Consider the following 26,880-nt stretch of genomic DNA (forward strand, 5'->3'; position numbering starts at 1 on the left):
GCGAGAGCGCCCTCTGGCCTTCGGATGGAGATTTACTGCTGATCACAGAACCGTGCTTCACTGAAAGATATGCATGACAATCGCAGCTTCTGTCGAATCGCGATCTCGATTCCATTTCGATTTATCATGCAGCCCTAACTGTTATTATCTCCCTGCTTGTTAGAATCTGAGCAACCAGTTATGTTTCGTATCATCTCCTCCACCTACAACAGGTGTTCTTCGGCTGTTATCCATCCCTCAAACCGTTCGGAGCTGGTGCTATTGTACATCCCTCTCCCACATGTTACCCCACCTCAGCCCCATGTCCTGTAGGGAGAGTAATTACCTGAGCTAGAAGTGAAACAATGAGCCCTTCTTATTGGAACACCTTCATTTCTCACCTTCTGTTTTCCTTTAAGTAATGAGCCACAGTCCTGTGTGGAGCCAGAGCTCTGGACAGCCTGTCCAGAAATATTGGAACAGCTTAGACGATTCCCCGTGACACATGCTCATATTTATTAAATAGATCAGGCCAACAGGCTTTAAAGGCAGAATTACGCCTCCTCGCAGCATGTTTCTCAAGTGGAATGGGCTTCTGTGAATCCATAGCTGAATGTGAGGGTGGATAAGTGTAAATTGTATTTTTATTTTTGGGATGTTTTGTGGTCAATGTCAGCTTCCTAAAATATATATTTATGTATACAGCTTATATACAGCTTTATAGCTAATATATTTATATATACAGCTTCATATGCAATGTGCTTCATTTAATTTTGATTGCCCAAAAGATTAATTCTTGTGTTAAATAAAGACTGTTTGAATCCAAACACTGACTTTTCCCCCCTCTCTGTTCAAAGCCCATCATATATGAAGGTCAAGACAAGAACCCGGAGATGTGCCGTGTGCTCCTGACTCATGAAATTATGTGCAGGTGAGACTTTTTCCATTATACTTTGTCCTAAGCAGGTGCTGAAAATGCTGCGTGACACGGCACAATCATAGAAAATCAGAACATATTTGATATTTAAAAACCCCATCAAACTATATGACAAACACTTTAAAGTTTTACATTTTAAATAACAATTCAGTCCATTCCACTGGCTGAAAGAGTTTTTAATTGGTAGTCTATTCAGTGCCTTATTAAAAATCCTACAGAAACTGCATCATGACCTATGCCATCTGAGCTATGTTATTGTGACCATTAATGTGTTTTCAATTCTATTTTATGTATTAGTATAACAGCAAATATATACATTATTAAATTAAACATTTCTCATTCTTTCTCTCTGTTTTGCTTAGCTTATGTTTTGCAAACTAATAGTGTATTAGCATCCTTCTAGCTGATTTTTATACATATTATTTTTTGATTAGGCATTACAAACTACTACCCCCAGGGGTCCTAGGCAGAGTCAACTCAATGGGCGGACCGAATTGTTCATGACACTGGAAAACCATAATTTGCTGTGTGCTAATGCTAGTCAGGCACAGGTGGTATTAGCGGACAGGGACAATCTCACTCTAGAGAGCATTTTATTGGACATAGATGATATAATCCTGCAAACAAGATCATTCAAATCATTAATATTAACTCATTCGTTTTTTGTTTAAGTGTTTAAACATAAACTTTTAAGTCAACATTTGGTAGTACACTAGCATATAGCAAGCCTCAAAGCTAATACTATAATACTTATAGTATATTTCTGTCAGGACCAGTATCGTCAAAGATGATTGACAATTAGCATACAGTTTGGATTGGCGGTATGGTTCTGTTCTGGGCAAGAACTCCCTGCGCATCCATGCAGCCTAGCATGGATGAGAGCAGGGAGAGCAGCGATAACCCCGCAGGGTAAACAGAACAGAACCAACATAAACGTATTGCAGATATCGTTAAAGTTCAATAATGTTATGTACACATTTTAGAATTAGTCTGATTCAAAGGAGAATCAGAAGGCTGAATCCTGACTGACAGAGGAGGAGTTGGGGATGGAGGAGGGTAATTAGCTATTGAGCAATGCGAAAACTGCTGATAATACTGAGGGACCTTATATATGAATGCTTCGATAGGTGTCGTATTCCCATAGGTTGATGGGGATCAGCTGAGAGTCAGCTGATGCGAGCTTGACTAACGTGACCTGCCAGAACTAACGCTACGCTAGATAATACTTATACTTCCCTACTATATAGTATGCTAAAAACAGTACATGGAAAGAGTAGTATGTCCAAATTCACAGTACTCATAAAACTGGCAAAAAGTACCTGGAAATTTCAGCTGAGATTCTGAAGTAAGCATCTGATGGACTCTTTACTATCCCATGAGGCCACAGGAGAGGAGTTGTGAATGACAGTGAAGAGACACAACTGGCGCTTTAAGTCACATGACAGTGACAACAAGGCGGAGGTAGTGCATCTGGATTTCATTCATACTACAGATGTTCATGACATGTAGAACATTCTTTTTTAACATTTATAAAGTAGATTTCGGATTCACATGCGATTTCGGAAGCAGCTTTAGATTTTGATTTCTTGGGATATTTTATATTCAGGTATGTTGTACCAATGAGATTTTGCTGTAGGTGGGGGCGTGACCATCAAAATGTCCTGTTGCTTGTCACTTTATTCTGTTGCCTGGTTAGGAAACTATCCAGTACACTCTAGTGCTATATTCTGTTTCAATTCATGCTAATACTATCCAGGTCAAACTCACAAACCCCTAGTGAACAACAGAGAGAGAAGGGAGAAAAAAAAAACAAGTAGAAGATGACTTTTTCTATCAAATGCTATGTATTTAATTAACACCCAAAGATGAATTTGCTTAAAAGTAGGTTGTGATGATCGACTCGTGCCTATTTTTAGTGGTGTTTTAACAGTGCCGCCCACCCTTGTAACCCCCCATGAATATCACCCTGATGCCTGGTTAATTAGGACAAGCAGAAACTCATTACTCAATCTGAAATTTCAGTGTGCTCTGCTGACAAATGTGCCCTGGCTCACGTGGTGTCCGTGAAATATATGCCAGGTTTTACCAGCAACGTATCACGCAACTTAAAGATGTTGTATAGGCACTTTTGCATAAAAAAGAACCAGATTTTTTTTTTACTGTAAGGACTGACAGCTAATGCATACGCAAACCAATTTGTGTGTGCGATAGCCTGTATGTGTACCTTCAAACGCTGCCGCAATTATAAGCAGAAAATTAGGCTGTTCACCATTAATCAGCTCCACTAATTGCCACACACCACCATTAGCCATATGGTACCATGCCAGCTTGCAAGTGTGGGACAAAAGTGCTTATTCCTATAATTTTAACAAACTAGAAAAAAAAACAGGGAATGTGTTTCAGGATGTTGTTTGTCGTGAAAGTGGCCAAAATTGTTCTTCGAAAGACTGAAGTTGTCATAACACAAATCCAGTGTCATGAATCAAAGGAATCATGGAAAGGAAACATATGTTCGAGGCGTGTGATGGTAGACACGTTACAACGTTGACAGAGCCGACTACATCCTGCTAATTACATGAGCCCATTTAGACATTTCTTCAAAAGCCGTATCAGGAAGGAAGTGTTAACATCTAAGATGTGATTTCCTTTGGGTGTCCTACGGGACGATCTTGAAGAGGATCAGGAAAAAGATTATAACCTTCCCAACCTCCCAATAAGCTAATATAGGCGTGTTATAATGACTGTAGTTTTATTTGCTAAGGCAAGCGTTTATTATTTTTCATACTTGGTGTTAAGGGTTTATTCAAATACAAAAACTTTTTGTGCTACTGACCTCAAATAACTTATATTTGATAGCAACCACGTACATGATGTAACAGTTTTTTTTTTTGTCCAAATCTATTTTTTTATTCTATGGAGCCCCGCACATGGCATGCAGGAAAAAAATAGTAGGCTAAATTGTGCGCACGATTTACTAATTCGTTCCCTCGATTTGCTAAATAGTGCATAATCGTGTGCACGTTTTAGTACATCAAGGGAACGAATTAGTAAATATTGCGCATGGTTTATTTATTTTTTCTTGCATGTGATGTGCGGGGCTCCGTATTATTCAAATATTCAGTTATATATATATTTTTGAAAGGTGTGTACACATACTTGCATGAATGGTTTACGGAAAATATGTTATTACTTTTTACTTGATGGTTATATCACACAACATTTTTATAGTCATGATATTTAAACCTTTGTTGACAATGGTGCACTGTAAAATTGATTGCTGCGATTAGTTATCGCAACTTAAAATTCAACATTAGAATAAGTAATAATGTGTTGTTTCAACTAAAAGTGTTCATGCTTGACTTACAATTATGAGTTTAGTTTAGTTAGGTTGGATATCTCAACAAAAGCAGTAAGTTTTAAGTTGTTAAATCTAAATGTAGCAACTTTTTTTGCAGTGTGTAAACATTTTCAAAACCATATAAGACCAACATGAATATTGACCCAACACTGACCCATTAACCACACAAAACTATATAACAATGCAATCTCAACCACCCACAACACTCTTGCATCGTGCCGGCGAGTTTTGCATTAAAAAAAATGTAGTTAACAATATTTCTTTATAATTGTTTTGAATGTGTATCTATAAATTTGAATGCTCAAGGTTTTGTGTATCAGGAGCTAAACCATGTCTCCCATGGGCGCTGCCGGATTTGATCATTAGGCTCCTACAAATCTTCTTCCTGCACTGTATAAATACACACACACACAGAGGCACTGCAATCCCTTGTTCCAGTCCTTTGGGAGGACACTGACCTAGTTGAGGAAGCCTTGCAGAAGGAGGGGCGAGAGAGATAGAGATGTAGATGTAGATAGAGAGAGAGAGATTTTAGCCTTCTATTCATGATGAGTTTCTGAAGAAAGACATTCATCATGCATACCTGAAGAAGTGTATTATATAAATCACATACACATGGTTCCTCATGAATAAGCATGGTACATCTCATGATACGATCTGAACTCTTGTAGTCCGTGAATGAATGATAAAGTCTATTGATACGTCTAAAAACTGTGTCATTGGAGAAAATAGGGAGCTGGGAATGAGGTAACAAGAGAAACCGTGAGGTGGGAGGGTGGAAGCAGAGAGAGTTGTGGGAGGAAGAAAAACTGAAGGGGGAAGGACAATGCCAGGGGTGTCATGTGACAGTTTTGTCCCCAGCCCTTATTCAGTGTCCTACTGCCATCTGTGTGGTAGAAATGTGATGCCGATGGTCTCCAAACTGCCGCTGAAGCCCCTCTCACACCTTAAATTCTCCTCTCGTCATTCTGCTAAACCTTCATCACCTATGCAAATGCGATGAAGGTCTAGCAGTCCCACTGAATGTTTTAATGTGGCGGTAACAAACTCCAATACTCAAGGGGGCGATAGAGTTTGAACTAAGTTTTACGTCAACCAGAAATCAAAAAATGGACCTCAATTACTTTAAACATGTTTTAGCGCTTAATCGGTTAAAATTAATCAGAAGGAAAAAAAGGTAATTCGTTTATCAAATTTTAAGCCTCTGAAATGACTTTCCTTTTTGAGTGATGTCACCGAGCCCTCTTTTAAACCCCTCCCCTTTAACTATCTGACTTATATTGACTACTTGTCACCATCCAGTTAAATGAAATGCTATCTATCTAAGCATTTACATTGAGGTTCTAGCGTTGAGTATGTTTCTTTATCAAAGTGTTATACAATAGCAATGTGCATAAACCTTAATGGACAAAAAACAAAGACGTGAAAAATATGACTTGCTAAAATAACATTTCCTTTGGACAAAAAAGTCCAGAAAAAATGGTTTCGATTTGACTTAAGACATAGGATATCTGATTTAAACTGATCTCTTCTTTCTTTCAGTCGTTGCTGTGACAAAAAGAGTTGCGGGAACCGCAACGAGACACCCTCCGATCCCGTCATCATCGACAAGTAGGAAATCTCTCCCTCATTAACACTTCCTGTTTGTGTGCCTGAAAACATCTGATACTTACATTGTTATCATCATATGCTGTTTGAGGCTGTGGTTGACGTCGCTTTTGAAGTAGTTCTCAGGACACGCTGGAGTCTTACGGCCACCACGGTCTGTTGTGTGTGTACGTTTGAGTCACTTGTTAGTTAAATGCTCTGTCATGTTGTTTCTTTTGCTGCTACTTTTCCACCATGTTCTTTTTGTTGTGGGATCAGGATTGGTTGAGCCCAAACACTTGATATTAATGTGCTTTTTATTGCTGTCTTTGCCTGAGTAAATTACAGGCCTAAAGGCATGAGTCAAAGGCTAGTGTTTGCGTTAAAAGAGTGTAGTGACTAATTTCTCTTGAGAACATGTTTGACAGTAAACATGTAAGCAATTTAGATAATATCTACATGGTATGTATTTCAATTTGAGATCTGGCCCAGTTCTGGATTATGGTTCCCCCTTCAGAAGTAAAAAAGACAGTGTTCTTGGTTTTTTATTCTGTCTTAATCAATCCCACATGCATAATGGGCTGTGAAACAATAGACGCCAAAGACCCTTGGGCCCCCCCCTCAGCCTAGCTACCCTGTTCTCGCCATCTCTCTCGATCCCCCGGGGCATTGCTTTCTTTCACCTAACATTCGTCTCTTTAAATCCAAAATTAAACCCCTGCATCCTTTTTTGAATGATGTAATTGTAGTTGTAATAATGTTAGCATTAAGGCTAATAGGATTCTTAGCAACACTAAATATTTCACAGTCCTTGAGGTAGTGTTTTCATTCCCGTTAATGCTGTTAGCTTCAGGCTAGCTGTGCGCAGTTATGTGTTATGTAATGTGGAAGCTTTTAGCCGACGTTTAAGGGCATTTATTTTGACAGGTCATGGTTCTCATGGATTGAACAAAATAATATTTTTCCCATTGTTGCAGCAAAATGGTTAGCAACTGCTACGCTCACTGAAAATTGCTAAACGTTCCTTTGAGACAATATGTAGGCACACGAGGTGAACATATCAAGAGCTGCTTAGCCTATTTGAAGAAAATCAGCACTGAATCACATTTCATTTGGTCTCGCTGAAATGGCCTTTGCCGGAATATATGCAGCTTCCCAACTTCCCAAGACACCTTTTTTCCATAATAACACTGGGAAAGGCCACAAATCAAGGGTATATCTCAGTCAGAATCTATTGCCAAATGGGAAAAATGACTTGATTTAAACCACATGGAATGATGTGTAAGAGTTATTGTGTGCAGATGACCAGACTAGGTTGATTTGTGACATTTGTCAAAAGACCATTCAGGCTCATTTGTAAAAATTAAATTCCACTGAGAAGAAAAAAAGCAACAAAATGTTTCCCACTATCGGCTCTCCCAGTTCTGCTTTGCTTGTTTACTTAAGTTTTAGACAGCAGTAAGTAAAGAGCTGGACAATTGTGGCTGTTCGGTTTCAGCCACTGACCCGTTCATGCAGAATGGACTCAGGTGTGACTGGAGCTGCTCAGCCGACCACGCTTGGACACAACAGATCTGCCGCCCCCCTTCATACCTGGCTCACGTGTTTGTGGGTAGCCGACACAGTTTATGCTTCACTTGACCAGAATGGGTCAGAACTCTTGGGAGCCAGCTGTGGCTCCCTTATACATGCTCATATGCCTTTAAACCCCACTGAGCACACAGGCTCGATATGAACACAGGCTGATGAACCTGCTGGAGGATCTCATGTGCATTGGTCCCATGTGCAGTGAAAAGGCCCACTTGAAGGTCTTGGCAACTTCAAGGCCATCAAAAAATAAAACTACTACATTTCCACTATAGATGGGAATCTTCAGGCACCTCATCTTTCAGTTTTGTTTTAGGGAATCATAATAGTTCTCAATGCATAAAAGCTGTATGTTCAGACCAACATATATTATCGTTTTTTGTGCATATAGTATTTGTATTGTCGTGCAATTTTAATTTCAAGTTTTACATGTGGTGACATACAGTGGAATGAAATGTCGTGCCTCATATATATAAATGTTTACCTATACATAAATTTAAAAAAATACAAACTATACGAATGCTTCACAAAAACACTGTACCTATACACAACTAACCTACTGACAGATTTTGACTATGAATATACTATATATAAATGTTTACCTATACATAAATTTAAAAAAAATACAGACTATACGGATGCTTCACATAATACTGTACATGTGCAAAGAGAAACATCGTAAGTCAAGCAGCTGGCTGGGGAACAGTGCAGATGATTTGTAGTGCATGAGCATGTAAACACACATATTACGGAGTCTTTTGTGGGATTATGTACACAAAGCAGTGTGTGTGAAAAGTGTCTAGCGCATAGAGGAGAGTGTGTTTCTACAGGTGGTTTGTACAGGCCCTGTAGCACACTTCGAATTTCTATCTAAATGCATTTTTAAGACCTCTGTTCTATATTAGAAAGTGTGTAAATGTGCCTTGACATGGCATATATGCAATCTCTGTGCTATCATTTTAGCATGAAGATGGCAAAATGTTTCAATTTAGTGTAACAGTTGTTGCAGAATTTTCTTTATATCTGTGATTTTTGTCCTGTGTATTTGTTCGTTTTTAACTAAAATTATTTCAAGTTCATTTAAAATTCTGAATGTTTTTTTTCTGCACTGATGCAGAATTGCAATGCATTTGTGCTGCAATTTCCCCCTCAATCCTACTTAATAATCCTCCCACATATATTTATTTGCATACAATTTTTTTTTTCATAAAGGTGAGAGTGTTTAGATGTTGTGATCTGATCTGATTGTGTCACTCCTGATCTCTCGTCGCGTGTTGCTGCAGCCCAGAGAAATTGGGTCATGCAGGAAAGAAAAAAAAAATAATAAAAAAATAAAAAGGTGTAAAAAGAAGAAAACAACCTAATTTTGGTATGTATTCTTGGCAGCTACATACTTTCTCACAAGCTCAATGACAGCGTCTCGATTATGACTTATTATTTCTCCTAAACGTGTAACCTAAAGAAAAATAAATCCCAGTTCCGCCTTTTCCCTCTGAGTTATTTAGCTTGGTTAATAAGGGCTCATTAGCGCGCACTTCTTTCAACGAGCCGATTTGATTTCACACCAGTAATTAGTCTGGCTATGGCTAATTCTGCTGGTTTTGCATTGAGAGTGATGCTCTAATTAAATACACAAAGAACACAGCTAATCCAAATCTGCGTTAAAAACACTAATGAACCCTTATTATGCTGTTAAAACAACTAATTTCATATTTACTCAGATTTGGATTGTAAACAACATCTGTAAACAAACAATATCCACGCTCGCCATTTATTGACAAACATATTTGACCGAATCGTCCAACTGCAGGTTGTTTTTTGTCCTTTCGATTTATTCGCACTGGCAGGGGGGATACCACAAATCATAACCGCTCACAGAATTCGTAATGAACTCCACTGGCCGCTTCGATTTACACCACATGTAAAACGATTCCTTTCATACTTATTTATCTGGATCTCTTTATTTGTTTTATTTGAACTGGTCCCTCGCGCATTCATGTGTGTGTGTGTGTGTGTGTGTGTGTGTGTGTGTGTTAGTGTCTCTAACATGCTGTATAACATTAGCGACTCCTCAGCTGGGCCATATGTTCCTCTCGGCCTCTACCTCTCCCGGACTGACCTTTCATCGGCTCTGTAAGATTATTTCCAATACTTTAATCCCGTCTCATTGACATGGACACAAAGCACACTGACATCTAATAGACGCCTCCTCACTTTCTCCTTTCTTCCTCTTGGTTTAATCACTTTCAGTCCAGGCCCTCCACCCCCACCTTCCTCCACTCCAACCCCTGCAGCCCTGGACGTCTATTGTTCACGTCTCATTTTATTCCAGACCCTCCCATCTCACTTCTGTTTATGTGCAGGGTGCCAAAAAAGCCTCGGATAAGTAGCCTATCCCTAAAATTAGCATTAGGAGAAACAGTTTTATTTTTATTCAAAGGGAGCTGTGTACTGGTTTTACACGGTAGCACACGGACAGTAGCACGTCAATCGAAATCCTTTCCTGTCGGGTCGTTTCAAACATCTCCACTTACCAGCTGCCTATTATATCTGTGATGCTAGATCCTCTGGCGCAGGAGGGGTGCAAGAACGGGTGTGTGTTTTCTGTAACGCACCACCAGAAGTTACTTGAACACTCTGCCGTCGGCTTTTAGGATGTTTCATCTTCCCATCTCAGAGGAAGTAGTTCTCTATCCACTCTGGGATCACGAGGGCTTGTGGTGATGCGGTGAGCCCATGCTGAGGGATGTCAGAAGCTGTCAGAGGGCCGGCGAAGAATGGAATGCGAAAGTTCCCGTGGATACCGTGGGACTTCCTGTACCCCCGAGACTCGGTTCTCAGCCACTCTTGGCTGGCCTGACTCTCAGCGCTCAGAGCTCAACATCTGGATCTCTGTTCTCTAACCAAAACAACATTCGCAGAGCTGATGGAGGGAAATGGGTCACCATGCCCTTGAATTTTACATTTAATGGCCTGCTGAAAAAGTGCAGCTCTAAGCTAAAAGTTCACGGCGTGCAGGCAAAATAGATCTCAAATCACATTAACTTGATGTGGATGATCATGATTCTTTTTTTTTTTTTTAAAGTGATCAAGTACAATATTTACATTATTTTAGGTCTGACGTCGTGCCTGTTTGTTTGGTTTTTGCAAATTTGGACACATTTTGGAATGGTTCATTGTTGACAAAAAAATCAAACCATGTGACATTCATTTCAAAGAAAGATAGCCAAAGCACTTTTCAAGCAAAACATTTGACAAAAAGAAGCTTGTTAAAGGTGAGGTGTATAATTTTGGTATCACTATCATATAACAGAAGCTTGTTTTCGCCTTCTCACATTGCATTGCAATTCATATATGTGACCATGGACCACAAAACCAGTCATAATTCGCTGGGGTATATTTGTAGCAATAGCCAAAAATACATTGTATGGTTCAAAATTATCGATTTTATTTCTTTTATGCCAAAAATCATTAGGATATTAAGTAAAGATCATGTTCCATGAAGATATTTTGTAAATTTCATACTGTAAATATATCAAAACTTAATTTTTGATTAGTAATATGCATTGCTAAGAACTTCATTTGGACAACTTTAAAGGCGATTTTCTCAATATTTAGATTTTTTTACACCCTCAGATTCCAGATTTTCATATTGTCCGATCCTAACAAACCATACATCAACGGAAAGCTTATTTATTCAGCTTTCAGATGATGTATAAATCTCAGTTTAAAAAAATTGACCCTTATGACTGGTTTTGTGGTCCAGGGTCACATATATACACTTTGTAACTTTTATTTCTCGTAAATTTGACATTCTTTTTGAAAATTGGGATTATATCTCTCAATTGTGACATTATTTATCATTCTGGTCTGACACGACCTCATGGCAATCTGTAACTATTTTATGTTTCAGCGAATTGGTGGCTAATTCATATGATCTCATTTGTACAGTTCTAAAGTAATGAATTATAATTAAACACTCCCCACCCCAACTGGTTATCAAACATTATCATGTTCATAGTTAATGTGCTGAATTATACCTGTGGTTACTTGGCTGGGACAACTGTGTGACTTCAAACATCCACTAAAATCCTCCTGTTAAAATCATTGCAAAAATGAACAGTGGTTAGTTCTGTGAATAAACATGTCCATCATTTGTTTACAGACATGTTCTAATGCAATGGCATTCACTCAAGTGTCCTTCAGTGCCCAAATACTTTATGGAGCAATCGTCTGAGAGTTCAGTTTGGACCACACCAGTGGGATACTACTGTAACATTAACGGTTTAATCTATTGCCCAGCACACGACTGTCTCAAATTAGACCATTGTTAAATTAATCCAGTCCAGATTGGCCTATTGAAGAAAGAACAAAGACAAAAAAAAAAAGTCCTTTAGTGGCTATAGTGTGAGAAAGAGTGGCAGAAATCAGAAAGGAGCGAAAGGCAGAGGAGAGAAAGAGGCGAATATCCATGGCTTGTTCGAATGCATCTGGTTGTCAGTTTAGCGCTGTGAGGTTCCTCGTGCTTTCTCAGTGCCAGCTCTTTGTGACAGGCTGCGTGTGGCCACTTAATCCCAGCCAGGAAAGACGATAATAACAGTGTCGCCCTCTACCTCTCCAAGTTAATATACGGTTAACGACTTCTAGTTCACTGCCGAAAATCCTATCATGCGCCTGGTTGACCCCTAAAGCGGCGTGCGCATTTGTCTGTGTGTGAGCGTGTCCGTCTCTTTCTGTTCACTAAAACATCAGCTCACTTTCACTGTCTTTTCTCCCTTCTTGCTGTTCGATTTTGTTTTATTTGGTTCTTTTAAACAAATCTGTGAGATCTTCAAGCTTTGCAGGTAAAATATAATTTCCTTCTTTTGCGCGAACGGTAAAAGTAGCAGAACTGTTGTGTGTGTCCCCTCAGAATGCGCGTCCCCCTCACTGCCAGTAAGTGGATTGAGTGTGTGTGAGACCTGTCAATCAAGCCATCTGAATTCAGCTGTCAATCAGCCAGCCTCTTTAGCATTCCTATTAGCATCTTAATTAGAAGAACAGATTTTAGATGGTTCTTTAACACTGGCTTCTAATCATGTTGTATCTGATAACCGTTTTTTTTTTTTTTTAGCGTACTGTAATTGTAGAGTGGAAAATTTTGCACTTATTTTTTTTTCTGATCAGAAAATGACACAAGTGTATTTTGAGAATGTCTGGATTCATCTTATTGGACAATCTGTGGCTGATAGCAAATCTCAGCTTTAACAGATGTTTGATCTTCATTTTAAGTGATTTGTTTTATTGCGCTGGGAATCATTGTTTACCATGGTAAGGTGTTCTGTGTGTGTTTGTGTGAGTGTGTGAACATCGGAGCTCTGATGACCAGGGCTTCCTGCTAAGTGAGATTTTGACCTGAGCTCAGAATGGCAGACAGGATGGGCCACTCCTAAGGCATTTATGTCACTTCCTTCTTTCTCTTACTCGTTTGCAGGTGAAAGAGAAAAAAAGTGTGAGAGAAATGCATGGTTGTCAACATGTTTTTCATATAATCCTGTTTTAATTAGATTTCTTTCTCTGTAGGTGGCAATTATTCCTCTTACAGTCATTTACATTCTATTTACGTCTCAATTTCTGTTTACTTTTCCTTATTTCAAAAATAAAAGAGTATGTACTGCATACATAAATCTTTTTAAAAATTGCCTGTGAAACAGTAGGCATTATGCATGCAAAAATTAATGATCTTAGAACATTGGATTAAAATGCAAAATAACTTGCAATAAGATAATTGTATGCAACTTGTTGAATTAAATATGCAACATTATAGGTTCATACATTATACATTATGCCTTGAATATTGGCAGTTATCAATTAAACAATGTCACTTCCAGTTCATCCGTAACTGGTAAATGGAAGGTCAGATCTTTTGTATTGCATTGTGGGAGACAATATTCCTCAACAGTGTCTGTGTTTTCATACTGCACATTTGTTTTTGCCAGACCTAACAGGTCATCCAGATATTCTATGCTTAAAGTATGCATACAGTGCGTTGTATATACAGTATACTGTATACTGCATAAATTACAGTATGAGTAGTGTGGTACACTCTAAAAAATGCTGGGTTGTTTCAACCCAATGTTGGGTCAAATATGGACTAACCCAACTGTTGGGTTAAATTTTGGTTACATTTTTAAATTAACTTTTTAACCCAACAGTTGGTTTAGTCCATATTTGACCCAACACTGGGTTGAAACAACCCAGCATTTTTTAGAGTGTACCCTAATAAAAAAAAGACAGATGCTATTCTGAACATGACCTTTGACCAAATTATACAAGTTTATACAAGTCTGAAGTCCCGGCAGACACATTAGAAAAACAAAAACCAACAAACAAACAAAAACTGATTCTATTTTTAATAAATAAATAATGTTTATTGATTAAAAAAAAAATTATATATTAAAAAATGTAATTATTTTTATTTAAAATATAATGAATATTATATATTTTATGTTATAGAATTTAATTTCAATTTAATTAATTTTAATTTCCTCTACTGAGTCAAACGTGGTTCCTTTGATTGTTTTGCATTGCGGAACTATACTACAAAGTCTATAATCTACTTATACTACTTATATTATTCTATACAGACTAAAAACACTACGTCATGACTCAGAGCAGTCATTTAGACTTTTGCTTAGTTTGATGTTAGGGGCAATCTGGGCCGGAGCCTCTCTGCTGGTCTTCCCCCTGCAGCATGTGGGTGGCTGCATTTATGCAATGTGAATTTTAGGGACTATAACTGAATAATTTATTAATGTATAATGTATGGGATCCGCATGCTCTCTGTATCCCCGGTGTGTTTTTAGTGTCTCCTTAGTTGGGATCCCCCTGTGCTTGGGGCCCATTGTTGTGTGTCGATTCCACTTCCTGTGGGGAAAGGTCACCCGTGGCTCTGAGAGAGAGAGAGAGAGAGCAGTGAATTATTAATGCCATTGACTTTGTGTTAGAGAGAGAGGGAGAAAAAAAAGCTGAGAAAGAGAGAGAGGAAGAACTGAAGATGTTTTATTCATTTATCCTATTTTGAAACCCTTTTTGCACCTTCCATCATTAGAAAGCTCAACATTTACATTTGATGCTAATTCGCGATAGGCCCCGAGATTCCACCCGAGTGTAATTCTCACACAATAAATTTATTTTTCACTCATTTTTGAAATTCAACTATAATATGACAAAGTTGTAATCTCTTCTGTTCCTTGACATTGAAAATTACAACATCCCAACTAAAGCAGTTTTGAATGGCTTGTTTGTGAATTAACTGCCACAAAAACAGACAAACCAAAACCAGTACCTTTACATTTGCACCTAGTGTTTCTCTGCGGTGGGCCTAACCAAGTGCCCTGAGGTGGTGTTTAAAGGGGCGGCTCGCACACACACTACTCCTGAGCCAACCTCTTGGAGCTATAAGGACTGGAATTGAAGTAGCATTAGGGAGAAATGGCCTTGCCCCGGGATATGTTGCACACAGATGTGTCCCTGTGTGCCTGCGTAACCAGCCCCCCATTGTGCACTGGGCAACCAGCCCACTAGAACAGGCAGGGTGGAATGGGCGGTGTGTGAAATGTCAGGTTTAACTTTGTGTTTTTCCACAAAACATATTTTATTGATTTTGTTTTTTGTTTGTTTGTTTTTGGACATACAGTATATGGTATTTCATGTTTTATAGACATGTAGCATGAAATACCTTGGAGTACCATGTATTGTAAATACCAGGGGGCTGGATAGTGTTAACAGTTAGATTCTTCTAAACATTTTGCATCCAGTAAACTGACCATCCTTTGATGGTATATATAATATATACCATAGTATATATACTTTTAAAAGCTTGATCAGGTTGTACATGTCATGTCATGTGGTGCGACTCCCCCCAAAAGTACTGGTATTTATGAATTAATAATTTAATGATATTTGTAAAACTACTTTTTATATTGTTAAAAAATATTAGAAACATTTTTTTTTTTAAATAATAATGTGCATAATATGTCAATTTTCCTTGATGGATACACCACATATATTTTTTAATAGTCATTAAACTGAATGGTATCAAAGTTTTTGAAAACCTTATGAAATCAGCATGAATATAAAGAATACATCGAATTTGGCATATGTGCTTTAAACTAAAGATTTATCATTTTATTTGTCTTGTAGTAAGATAAAAAAAAAAAAAAATTAATACATTTATTCAGCAGAAATGTATTAAATTGATAAAAAAGGACAGTGAAGACATTTAGAATATTACTAAATATTTTTTGAACTCTCTATTAATCAAAGAATCCTGTGTATCACATTTCCAAAAAAAATATTAAGCAGATAATAATGTTTCTTGAGCACATATAAGCATATTAGAAATATTTCCGAAGGATCATGTGATGCTGAAGACCGGAGAAATAATGTTGAAAATTCAGCTTTACATCACAGGAATATATTAAATATTACAATAGAAAACAGTTTTAAGTTTGTTAAGTTTTAATAATATTTCATACTAATATTTTATATTAAATTTTTTACTGTATGTTTAATCAAATAAATGCCGCCCTGGTGAGCATAAGAGACTTCTTTCAAAACAGTACCGTATTTGTAATTGTCCCAAATACCATCATGCCAAAGTACCATGGTATTAACACCACTATATGGCCACAGTACGTTTTTTGTGAGCACAAGTAGAGGATATCTATTGCATCTACTGGCTGATGGAACTGTGGTTTGGATTTGGGTGCCAATGCAAAGAGCTACTCTCACTTAGTGGTCATTAATATCACTGCCAGAACACCCCTCCCTTTACCTGACCCGAGAGTCCACGTATCCATGAATGGGTCACTGTGTACCCATCCCCCCCCCAAAAAAAAAATCACCACCACATACCCACCCAGCACCCGATCTGGTGAGTTTGCATTAGCAATGCCATTAAAATTAAATGGACGCTGATGGCCAGGAAACCCAACTACTCTTTTGCTCAATAGACAGATTCAGTTACGTCCCTTGCCCCTCCCGACGTAATGGCTGCGTATAATTTCCCATCGCGAGGCTGCGTGTGTGTGAGCTTGTGCACATGTAATTTCATTAGGCTGGTAAGTGGTAAACATTCCTCTCTCCGTTTTTTTTCTAACATAATTTAGCAGAAGTCTGTGTACACATCACAGCCGTATCTTGCCGCCGCGAGGAGGGCTGTTTTGAAATCACGCTTTTGAAGCGTCGCTCAGAGAGTTTTCCGCGCCGATCCGTGCCATCAAGACTTCAAAAGGCCGCTATAAAAGCGGCTCTCCATCAGTGTGCCATTAATTTCCATACTGCCTGCTTCTCCATCACTTCGCCGGGTGACACTTGAGATTTTAACTTTGCAGACTTTGACGGAAGGCTCCAAAGGGGTATGATCCACCTGCTTGCTCTGGTAGTCTCGGGGTCGACGACTGGTCTTTTGGTACCGGTCTGGTCTCGCAGTGACAGCGGGGGTCTGGGGACAGCTGGAGCTTGGGGAATCGGTTGACTGTCACCATCCAGGCAGGGCATGATGGAGGATGCCTCGGTAGCTGTCAGTCTCGACTGCTTTCTTTGTGCACACGAAAAGGAGTGAGACATTTTTCTGTAGATAAATGATAAAGTCATGAAAGAGCAGACGGAAGTCCCCTGCATATTCATCTCCACCGGTTGGTGTCCTCTTGCAGATACCTGTGCTTTTTTGCAGTTATGTTAAGAGGAAGGTGACATGGAGGTGGCCTTATTATTCTCCACCCTGAAGGTGTCTGGGAATGTGTATTTATGTAAGAAGCTTCAGTGCCAGCGCCTCCAGCTAGTAGGTCCAATATAGCCCTGAAATTCTTTTTACACGCCTTCTTCCTCGATTTAGCTTTTTTGAAGGAGGAGGGGATCGCTGCAGAGGACTCTGGGGGATGGTGGGGAGCGATGATTGACAGGCCGTACGCTTGGCTGTTTGCAGATTCTTCGTCACTTGCAGAACTAGACCCCAGCCCCTGGTGAATTCCTCCCCAAAAAGTTTCCAGCTTCCGGAGTTCAACATCTCAGTTGGTGGGGAAACTTCAGACCCATAACAGTTATTAAAGGGCTCATATGATGTTGCTAAAAGGAACATTCTTTCGTGTATTTTGTGTAATAAAATGTGTTTATGCGGTTTAAGGTTAAAAAAACACATTATTTTCCACATACTGTACATACTGTACTCTCCTCTATGCCCCGCCTTTCTGAAACGCGTCGATTTTTACAAAGCTCATCGGCCTGAAAATGAGTTGAACTGTTCTGGAACAGAGTTGTAAATACAACTTAACCACGGATTTCTAGTCGTGTCTTCTTTTGGAAGGCCAAACAAAGTATTTTCACTTTCGCAACGAAACAAACAGCGTCTTCACAACATGGCGGCGGCGGCAACAATACTACAGCAAGAATCAAAGTTACGCCTTCTTTCTTTGCATGAACATTTGGGCGGTGTTATGCAAATCTTCCCACATTGTGACGTAGACATGTGGGGGCGTGTTTAAACGAGGCGTTTTAGGAGGGTGTGGACCAGTCTTAACTTTTATAAAGAATATCTCTTTGGATTTGAGACTTTAGTCTTTGCAACTTTAGGGATCTTATCTATTCACGAACAGCTTGTAACACTCCAAAGAGAAAGGAAAACTTGAAATCGCATCATATGACATATGACATTTAATACAGGTTGCAGGTGAGTTCAACCGAATAGGTCACGCTGAGAATGTAAACAAGGTGTAGATGTTGGCGGCATCGCTCGGGTAGCGAGTCAGCACTCTGGGCTGCACTGAGAGAAGCTTAAAGTGGGGGTGGCTCTGGATGTGGTGGTCATGCATCACTCCATTATTAATAGCAGGGTCTGAATAAAAACGCAAACCTTGTCAGATTTAACGGATGGCTGCGTCAACACAGTTGGCCCATCAAAGACAGTCGGTGGGGTGCTGGAAGACCGGGGCGCCACCAACCCTAAATGAGTGCGTGTGTGTGTCTCGGTCTGTTTTTTTTACGGCACTACCTGCAGGAGGAAGCGAGTGGTGAGGGTTGCCAGGAAAGAGAGCTCACGCCGTCAAAGTGATGTTGCATGATAAAACATGCCCTCTTTTCCTCGCAGAATACAATGTTATCCGTCTTATAAAGAGACAAGAACAAATTTCCAAACAGTATAAAGTGCATCATAAATATTATATATTTTGAAGCTATATACAAAATATTATGTGAAAAAAAATATTTTTCAAACATGTAAATATGTATGTAAACACTATGGAGTACGTTTTACAAGAAAATTCTATTTCAGTCTTTCGGTACTTTAAAATTTCACATTTAATTCCATGTGTTACTTGCTATTTCTTTGTTACATTTACTTGTAGTATCATAATTATTTGTAGTAAATCCTACACCTTTTTTCAGTGTATATAGGTGTTTCTTTAACTTTGGCCCGACGGATGTTTAGAAAATAAACCTTTGAATCACACTTTTCACATTTTCACTTCTTTATTCTGTTTGTTCTGCATAAACATACATCACAGGAGAATTTTTGTCATTTTTTTATTTTTAAAAAGTCATCATCATTTCCACTACAGTGCCATTTCCACCACAAATTATGTATTGTAGTTAACAGCATTCTGTGATGGAAATGACAGGGTGGAAATGACATTTAACATTTCTGAAATGACATGGCTGCTAAGGCTAATTTAATAGCTTTTTATGGATCCTAAGTACAGACAAATAATATTTTTGTGTAATTTTATAACATTTCATCTTGATTGGATATGATGCACAATAGAAAAGTCTGTTCACAAATAAAGCAACACATTTAAAATGAATTTACAAATGAAATTACCTTTATTCATAATTTATCACGTCTCATATGTTTCATCTTAAGCATACACTTCACTGTTGTCATGCTGATAAACAAGTGCACTTAGTTAAGGGTAAGTTTGCTTTGGTGGAAATGATACTACAACTGTGGTGGGGCAATCGGAATATTTAAAAATGTATGCTAATCTTTTTTTCTGACATTAAATATTGAGATCTTTTTTTTTTTTGCCCATGTTAAGATCATACATATTTTAACATGTAATAATTCAAATTTTACAAGATTAAAATAATAAAACCCATTAAAGGCATTTAAAAATTAACAAAAATAAATAGAATGGTATAAAAATGTTAGTTATAATATGGTTTTTAAATAACAAAAATAAAATTTTGACATCTGTGAGTTTTAATAAAAATCAATCCCTTGCCCAAGTGGCCAAAGTTGAAGAAACAGAAATAAAACAGCTCACGAATAGTGTTTCACATTAACTGTAAAAACTTCTATTGAACTGTCATATACACATGTTTTGCTGTTGCTTCACATTATTATCTGGATTCTTCACAGCTAGAACCACATCGTTAAAAAGCATAACCCTGGCGCAACATTGTTTTATAAAGCTCTCCACAACCTATAATATGATAGATTTCATGGTCCTTTTGATGGCCTCACTGGGTGTAGAAAGCTCTTTAAAATGTGTAAGGGTGGGCTGGAGCGAGCCAGCCTGGAGCTCTAGAGTGAGCCACTGGTTCAGGGTGGGGGACTCTGTGTGTCAGCCTGTCTGGACTGCTTTACCGCTGGGTAATTAACAGGCGGCAGACACCGCAGTCATCTCTGTGGAAGATTTCTCATCTCTCTGTTGATCTCTCTCTCAGACACCCTCTTGACACAAACCATGCAATGAAGCATCTTCTAAGTGTGTGGTGGCTTTGTGAGGGGTTTTAGAACATTTTTCAGTCATTTTAACATTTTAAATCGTGTCAGGTTAATTTGTCACTCACTTGCATTTTGAAAGCAGTCAGCAATAATGTGCATATTGTGAGCTTGTTTCCTTGATGAATGGCCTTGGTTGGTGGTGTGTCCTCTGACGTGTTATACACTGGTGCTTGCATGCTGTGATTAGAGATGCACCCATATTAAAATTCTGGCTAATATTGATAACCTACAGTAATAGCTATTTTTATGTTATGGCTGGTAACTGATAAATAAATATATTAATTTGTACTACGTAAAAGAAAATAAATAAAATAAAATAGAATAAAAGTTAGAAATGAAACACACACACACAAATTTTTTTTAAGTGCTACAAGTGAATTTAGGCATCATTATAATGTTATGAAAAATGCATACTCAGATTTGCTAAGGATTACATTGTTAGATTATTAGTGTTTTTAAAAATGAACTTTAAGTGAGCTTTAGATGACAGCAAAGGTGATCTAATTGTAAAAATAGGTAAAAATGATCTTTCATAGTCATTCATAAAAACAGATTATCGACCGATTCCGATAAGTCTTAAAATCATATCGGCCGATAACCAATATGGTACAGATATATCAGATACATCCCTGGTTGTAATGATCTTTCACTACAATGGAGTAACTTTCTTTGCCTCTGAATTGACTTTTTTTTTTTTTGAGAACCAAGTAAAATAACCTTATCCAATGACATCATACTGTGGCTTAAAATGATTCCACTAAATCAAACTAAATCAAATTCCAAGGTTTCACATTAAATATTATCTTTCTTGGAAAAACAACACATTACTGAAGTCAAGAGGAAGTCCTTTTCATCTGTAAGGGGAACTTGTTGTAAGGAATTAGGACCTCACATCCTTGCATGCACTTTGTACAACAGTTCCGCGAAGGTACTTGGCTTATCGACCGCCACCACGTGATAAAAAGAACATATAAAACCTCTTTCCACCAATTACACGCCAGTCTCTGTGGTGAAAATGCCCTAAAACGAGAGCAGACTGGTGGCAAGTCAATCTGACCTCTCTCTTTCAACACTGGGATGGAGCACTCTTTCATTTTCCCCTTGTGTGTTTATGTGCTTTTGTTTTTCGAATGCCGGTCTGGGGTAGCCGCAACCACTCAAAACTGAAAGGCTTGGGATATATTTCAGGAGTTCGTATTGGGAGGATACGAATACAAGGTGTCCTCCTCTTTCAGTGCCATGCGAGCCGCACAGCTTCATGTCCTCGGGCGCTTCCCTCCTACAACTGAGTCACAATGAAACGAAGAATGCCTGGAGTCCGCCACAGCTGCCACTCCTGCTGTTCGGGCCAACTTTAATGCATTCATCCTGCACCCGCACCCTCGCCACCCCACCCCTCTCCACGACACCGTCTGACTGTCAGTGTCTGTAAACAAATCTGAGACGGGGATGAAGCGAGAACGCCGTTAGCATCTCATTTTAGCGTCTTCATCAGGGGGAGTTCAGGGTCCCTTAGCCTGTCCTTGATAGGACATGATGTCATGTGTCTGGCTGTACCATCGGACCTTTTGTGTGGATCAGTGGGCCTTTCCTGTTCGACAGGTCTGTCCGGCGATCGGGCTTGGAGGGTGTTCGACAGACGACTTCCCCTGCAAAGCGTTCCAGGAAGAGTAGACCAGTGTCCCGCCGAGCACAGCATTGTTGTCCCCACTGTGGGTCTCTGCTCCCTCCGCGCCAGCTGCCCTGATCGATGGCCTTATTCATCGTCTTGGTTGTCCCCGGCAACACGCAAGTCGGCTGAACAATAACAAACATGCCCTGAGACGATGGGTGTAAATCATATGTGCACTTGAACCACCAAGACAGAGGGAGTGCAACCAGGCTGGGCCGTATATCAAATACACATAATCCACAATATATCTGTGATATGATTGGTCATATAAAGTTAATGAACACTGTGGATTTTGTATTGGTTTTAATGTGCTCTTTATTTGACTATAACGTTCAGTAGCAAAAGTGGTGTTTAATTTGATAAATTCTTTCAAATTAGTTCAGACTGTTCATTTTAATGAATCAATTAAGAAATGATTTAGTGATTTCAGAAAACTTGATATATATATATATATATATATATATATATATATATGATAATAATTATTTTTATTATATTTGTATTATTAAATAATATCAAAATATACTATTACTATTAATATATTATTAAACATTGCCTAAAAATAGATAAACTGCAGTCCCTGTGTCTAAACTAAAATTAAAGGTTTTTAAATGAAAGTTTTTTTTCTCGGCTTGATTGTGTTTATGTGGGTGCAGTCTAACATGTGTTAATGCTTCGTTAAAAAAAAAAAAAATTATTTTATTTACCTTTATTCCACACAGCTCTGTCCCTTCTCTGAGAAACGGGCTGATCTTTTCCTGTTTTTATGAAGCCCCGCCCTCAGAAATAGGCGATGGACTCTGATTGGTTTGCTAGCCCAGTGTGTTGTGATTGGCTAAACCGCCTCTAGTGCGCATCTCTAGTTTTCTCTTCCTCTTCTCTCTGTCCCTTCTCTGAGAAACGCGCTGATCATTTCCTGCTTTTATGAAGCCCCGCCCTCAGAAATAGGAGATGTGCTCTGATTGGTTAGCGAGCCCAGTGTCTTGTGATTGGCTAAACCGCCTAGTGTGAGTTTAAACGTCCCACCCCTCTCCTCAGCGGCATGTGCTCCGGTTGTATTGTAAACAACGGCGTCGTTAATATCGCTTATCAGTTTGAGCCCGATTGAGAAGCAGAGGATATTATTGAAGAGGATCGTGCAGAACCTGTGCAAGCACGGCTTTAATGGTAGGCCTATGTTTTTTGTTTGTTGTTGTCTCATACTTTTAGATATGCTGTTATTTGTAAATGTTACTGTTTATGTTAGCTTTTAATATACGGTTTTATCCTGATTAAAACTTTAATACAGTACGGCAACTGCACGCGCGTCCATGTTTAACGCTTCTCATAGCTATGTGAAAATAAGTGTATAATTGGAACAGTTCATTGTTGGAGCTGAGCTGAATGAGAGAGAGAGAGAGAAAGAGAGCGAGAGAGATGCAGAGCGTGTGCAGAGCAGGGGGATGCGAGGACCAGTATTACAAACCGCTGCTTTAGAACATTGATTTTGAAACCTGTGAATCCATTAGAATCGTTAGAATATAGAATCGCGATTCATATATGAATAGATTTTTACGTGCACCTCGAGTTTTCTCTTCCTCTTCTCTAAAGCAGCACAACATGGCCTCGCCCCCTTTGCTGCCTTTTCCCGTGGGTGGGGTTTATCTGGGTTTGTTACGTCACGAACCCGGGAAGTAACTTGTTGTAGTCCTACCAGCCGTTTTTGTAGGCATTAAACTGCCAGAATTTTAAAAGACTATATCTCCGTTTGCATTGAACTTTCAGCTTCGTAACTTTGCAGATATTGTTTATGCTCAAACAGCAACATTTAACACTAACGTTAAAAAAGTGAAATCGCAATCAACCACCCCTTTAACTTATTTTAATGTATAATAGTGCATAGGATGTTCATAATTTCTTCATCTAATCATGGCTTTTCAGTCCCTAATGTGAGTTGTGTTTCTAAGTAATCAGTATAATGTGTAAAGTGTGTTGTGTCAGTGCTGTTTTCATTCATACATCCCATATCAGTTGTTTTGTCTGACCCTGACAGTAGCTGTAGTGTAACATCCCTTTCATATTCGGGGGATATTTGCACAGATACTCAATAAAGCCACAAAGAAGCTTATGCAAATTGACATGGAAGATTAAAGATTATACGTCCCTTAAACCAATTTTTAAGAATTGGCTTGTTTGTCCAAGTTATCATAGTTGTTATAGGCTTGTTGTGGTGCCATTTCTTCGTTGACTTCAGCGAAAAACAAGAGTTTAAGATCAAAGCAAATTAGCTCAGTGGACGGCGACGCCTATTGGGACGTCTAGCTTGAAACACCTTGCACAACTTCAACATCAAATACTTTTAATCGATTGAGATTAAGTGCTAAAGGAAGTCACGCTCTTTTCGCCTCACATTCATACTTGGAAAAAAAAGACACGTCCACCCCTCCACCCCTCCACCACTTTGGGGCGGAATAAGAAACGCAGAAAAATCAAAAAAGAGAAACGCTGCAGATTTCTAATTCAGTCAAGTAAAGCACTCCCCGTGTCAGCTGTCAGGCAGGAAGCTTATCTGGGGGTCAAGGGTCACAACGCTGCTTTCATGAGAGCACTGATCGATTAGCCGTCAAGGCATTGCCGCCTTGCTCAAGTGGCAAGACCGATGGCAGGCCACCTGGGTCCCATTTCAGTAATTGCTCGCCGCCTGGGGTGTGCCACCTAAGGGAAGGAGAGATGGAAAACGCAATGAAAGTGAAAAATAAACAGCAATAAAACAAAACACTCGCTCTGTGCCATAGTGGCACTGGAAAGTGTGTTGCGGTCCGTATCGATTAGCGAACACTGGAGGAATTGTTTTGTCAGAATTTATCGAGTGACTCTTCGGAAGGTTAAACCCAGAGCTTTTGGCCTCTCATCCAGTCGTACTCATTGTGTTAGGATCCTGTGCATCGCAAAGACGGTGGTCCACAATTCGACATCTTGGTAACGTAACTAGACTGGCTCATTAGCATCATGTGCTCTAGTCTCTCTAGACCTCTCTAATCGAGAAGAACTGCTTATGAGTGGAGGATAAGGATCCCATCCAAACGATAAAGAAGTTCAAAGGCCCACATGATGACACACATGTATCTCAGCCTGTTGGAGGAAATAGCTACATTTCCTCTGTTGACAAATTTCAGAGCTCTACGAGATAATATGAGGAAGTGGAGTCATCCATCTTTCCTGAGGGCCTGTGTCAGGAACGCTGTGTTTATATCTGAGGATTTCATCACAATTCTGCAAGGGAGTACAAATAAATGAGTGGTTTAAGTAAAAAGGGACATTTTTTGACTGCAATGTGCAGTTAAATCATAGTCAAAGTGTTCTGGTGTTCAGGGGCGCTTCCTCTTCTAACATTATTTCATTTCTGTGTGGCTATAGTATAATGAGTTATAGCCCAGACATTTTTGTTCTTAATTGGCGAATGAGAACTTGGTCAACCATTTTTACAACAGAAATCACATGAGTAGCCGTTCTCTTTAATAGCCATGTGTTCATTGTTTTAATTGAAATCAATAGTTCTGGCACATTTAGATGGAATTAAATCACATAAAAATCTATTTCCGAGCCAGGGTGGGGTTTAAAAAAAGATGCTCACACACACACACACACACACACACACACACACACACACACACACACACACACACACAATGATGCATAGGAAAGCTGGATCGCTCAGGATATATGGCAGTGGCGATTAGGCGCTAATAGATTGCTCAGTCAGGAACCGTAGCTTAGGCTGCCATTAGCGCCACGTTACTGACACGAGCCTCACATCGCTGATGTCACACGGTCAATTGGAGACAAGGCAGGGCCTATCCATCAAGCATTTAGCACACCACTCGTTTATCTCCACCATCCTAAGGCTTTATAGTCCTTTTCTAAAAGAATAATGCACCTCAGTCAACAGCATTAGCATTAATGTTATGCTTTTTTTTTTTTTTTTAAATCAGGATCAGTCGATTTATTGTAAAATTATAAAAAATGCAATTCATACAAAAATGACTTAAAATGAATACACCACCTCTAGGATGAATATTTAATTAATTTATTGTATGGTTTAATGCTTGAAAATGAAGAAATAAAGACAGCCATAAATATTATTGAAAGACTGTTTCCATTATTATTTGTAATGTAAAATTAAATATTTTTTATTTTAGTATTCATAATAATAATAATACTAATAACAACAACAACAACAACAACAACAAGAAAACAACGACAATCTATTATTAATAATCTATTATTCTATAATAATCTATATTATTATTATTATTAGTAGTAGTAGTATTAGTATTATTATTATTATAGCCATATTGATATATAATCACAAAATGTTGGCCAAATTGTGCAGCCCTACAAACAAGCACAGCAAATCAGGATTTTATCACAGTTTAAATCGCAATCCCAGTTTTTAATCAGAAAAATCACAATTCGATTTTTCCCCCCAATCATGCGGCCCTATAATGAAGAATAAAAATGGAATTATTAAAAGGAAAAAATTAGTAAAACTGTAAGCTGTTTCTTAGTAAAAATGTTAGCAGTACTGCTTAATAATATAGATATTTGATGTAATTCAAATGTATCTATCTATCTATCTATCTATCTATCTATCTATCTATCTATCATGTTTATATATGACAAGATATTTTGTCATATTAACAGACGCCTTAAACATATTTGTTTCAACTGGAATGGAATATTTAGTCCTTTAAATTGTAAACTGGCAGGCATAAATTTTTTTGATTCCTTGTTCAATGCATTATAGTTTATATGGCTCCCAACATTGAGATTCTAATTGGTTAAATTGCTTTGCAGCGAGCTGTGGGATAAAATGGTGCTTTCTCCCAAAACTTTACCAACAGTGAGAGACACAAAACCATAACACAAACCCACTTGCCATCAAAAAGACAGCTATTTGATTTGTTGATTTAAGTCACGGCTTACTTCCCGCACACAAAAAGCTCCATGTCGAA

At 38.6% G+C, this 26,880-nt stretch overlaps 1 protein-coding gene across 1 annotated transcript in view; it reads left to right on the plus strand.

Annotated features, from left to right (window-relative positions):
* The window catches only part of LOC107661744 (transcription factor COE1-like), a 140,592-nt gene that overhangs the window by 13,365 nt on the left and 100,347 nt on the right, over positions 1-26,880 (plus strand). Inside the window, exons 5-6 of the mRNA XM_016451545.1 lie at positions 837-910; positions 5,817-5,885. Of these exons, the coding sequence (XP_016307031.1) occupies positions 837-910; positions 5,817-5,885 (143 nt within the window). The remainder of the gene's footprint in view (positions 1-836; positions 911-5,816; positions 5,886-26,880) is intronic.

The sequence above is a fragment of the Sinocyclocheilus anshuiensis genome, unplaced genomic scaffold (genome assembly GCF_001515605.1).
Source record: "Sinocyclocheilus anshuiensis isolate Anshui unplaced genomic scaffold, SAMN03320099.WGS_v1.1 scaffold25, whole genome shotgun sequence".
In the NCBI taxonomy this organism is placed as follows: Eukaryota; Metazoa; Chordata; class Actinopteri; order Cypriniformes; family Cyprinidae; genus Sinocyclocheilus; species Sinocyclocheilus anshuiensis.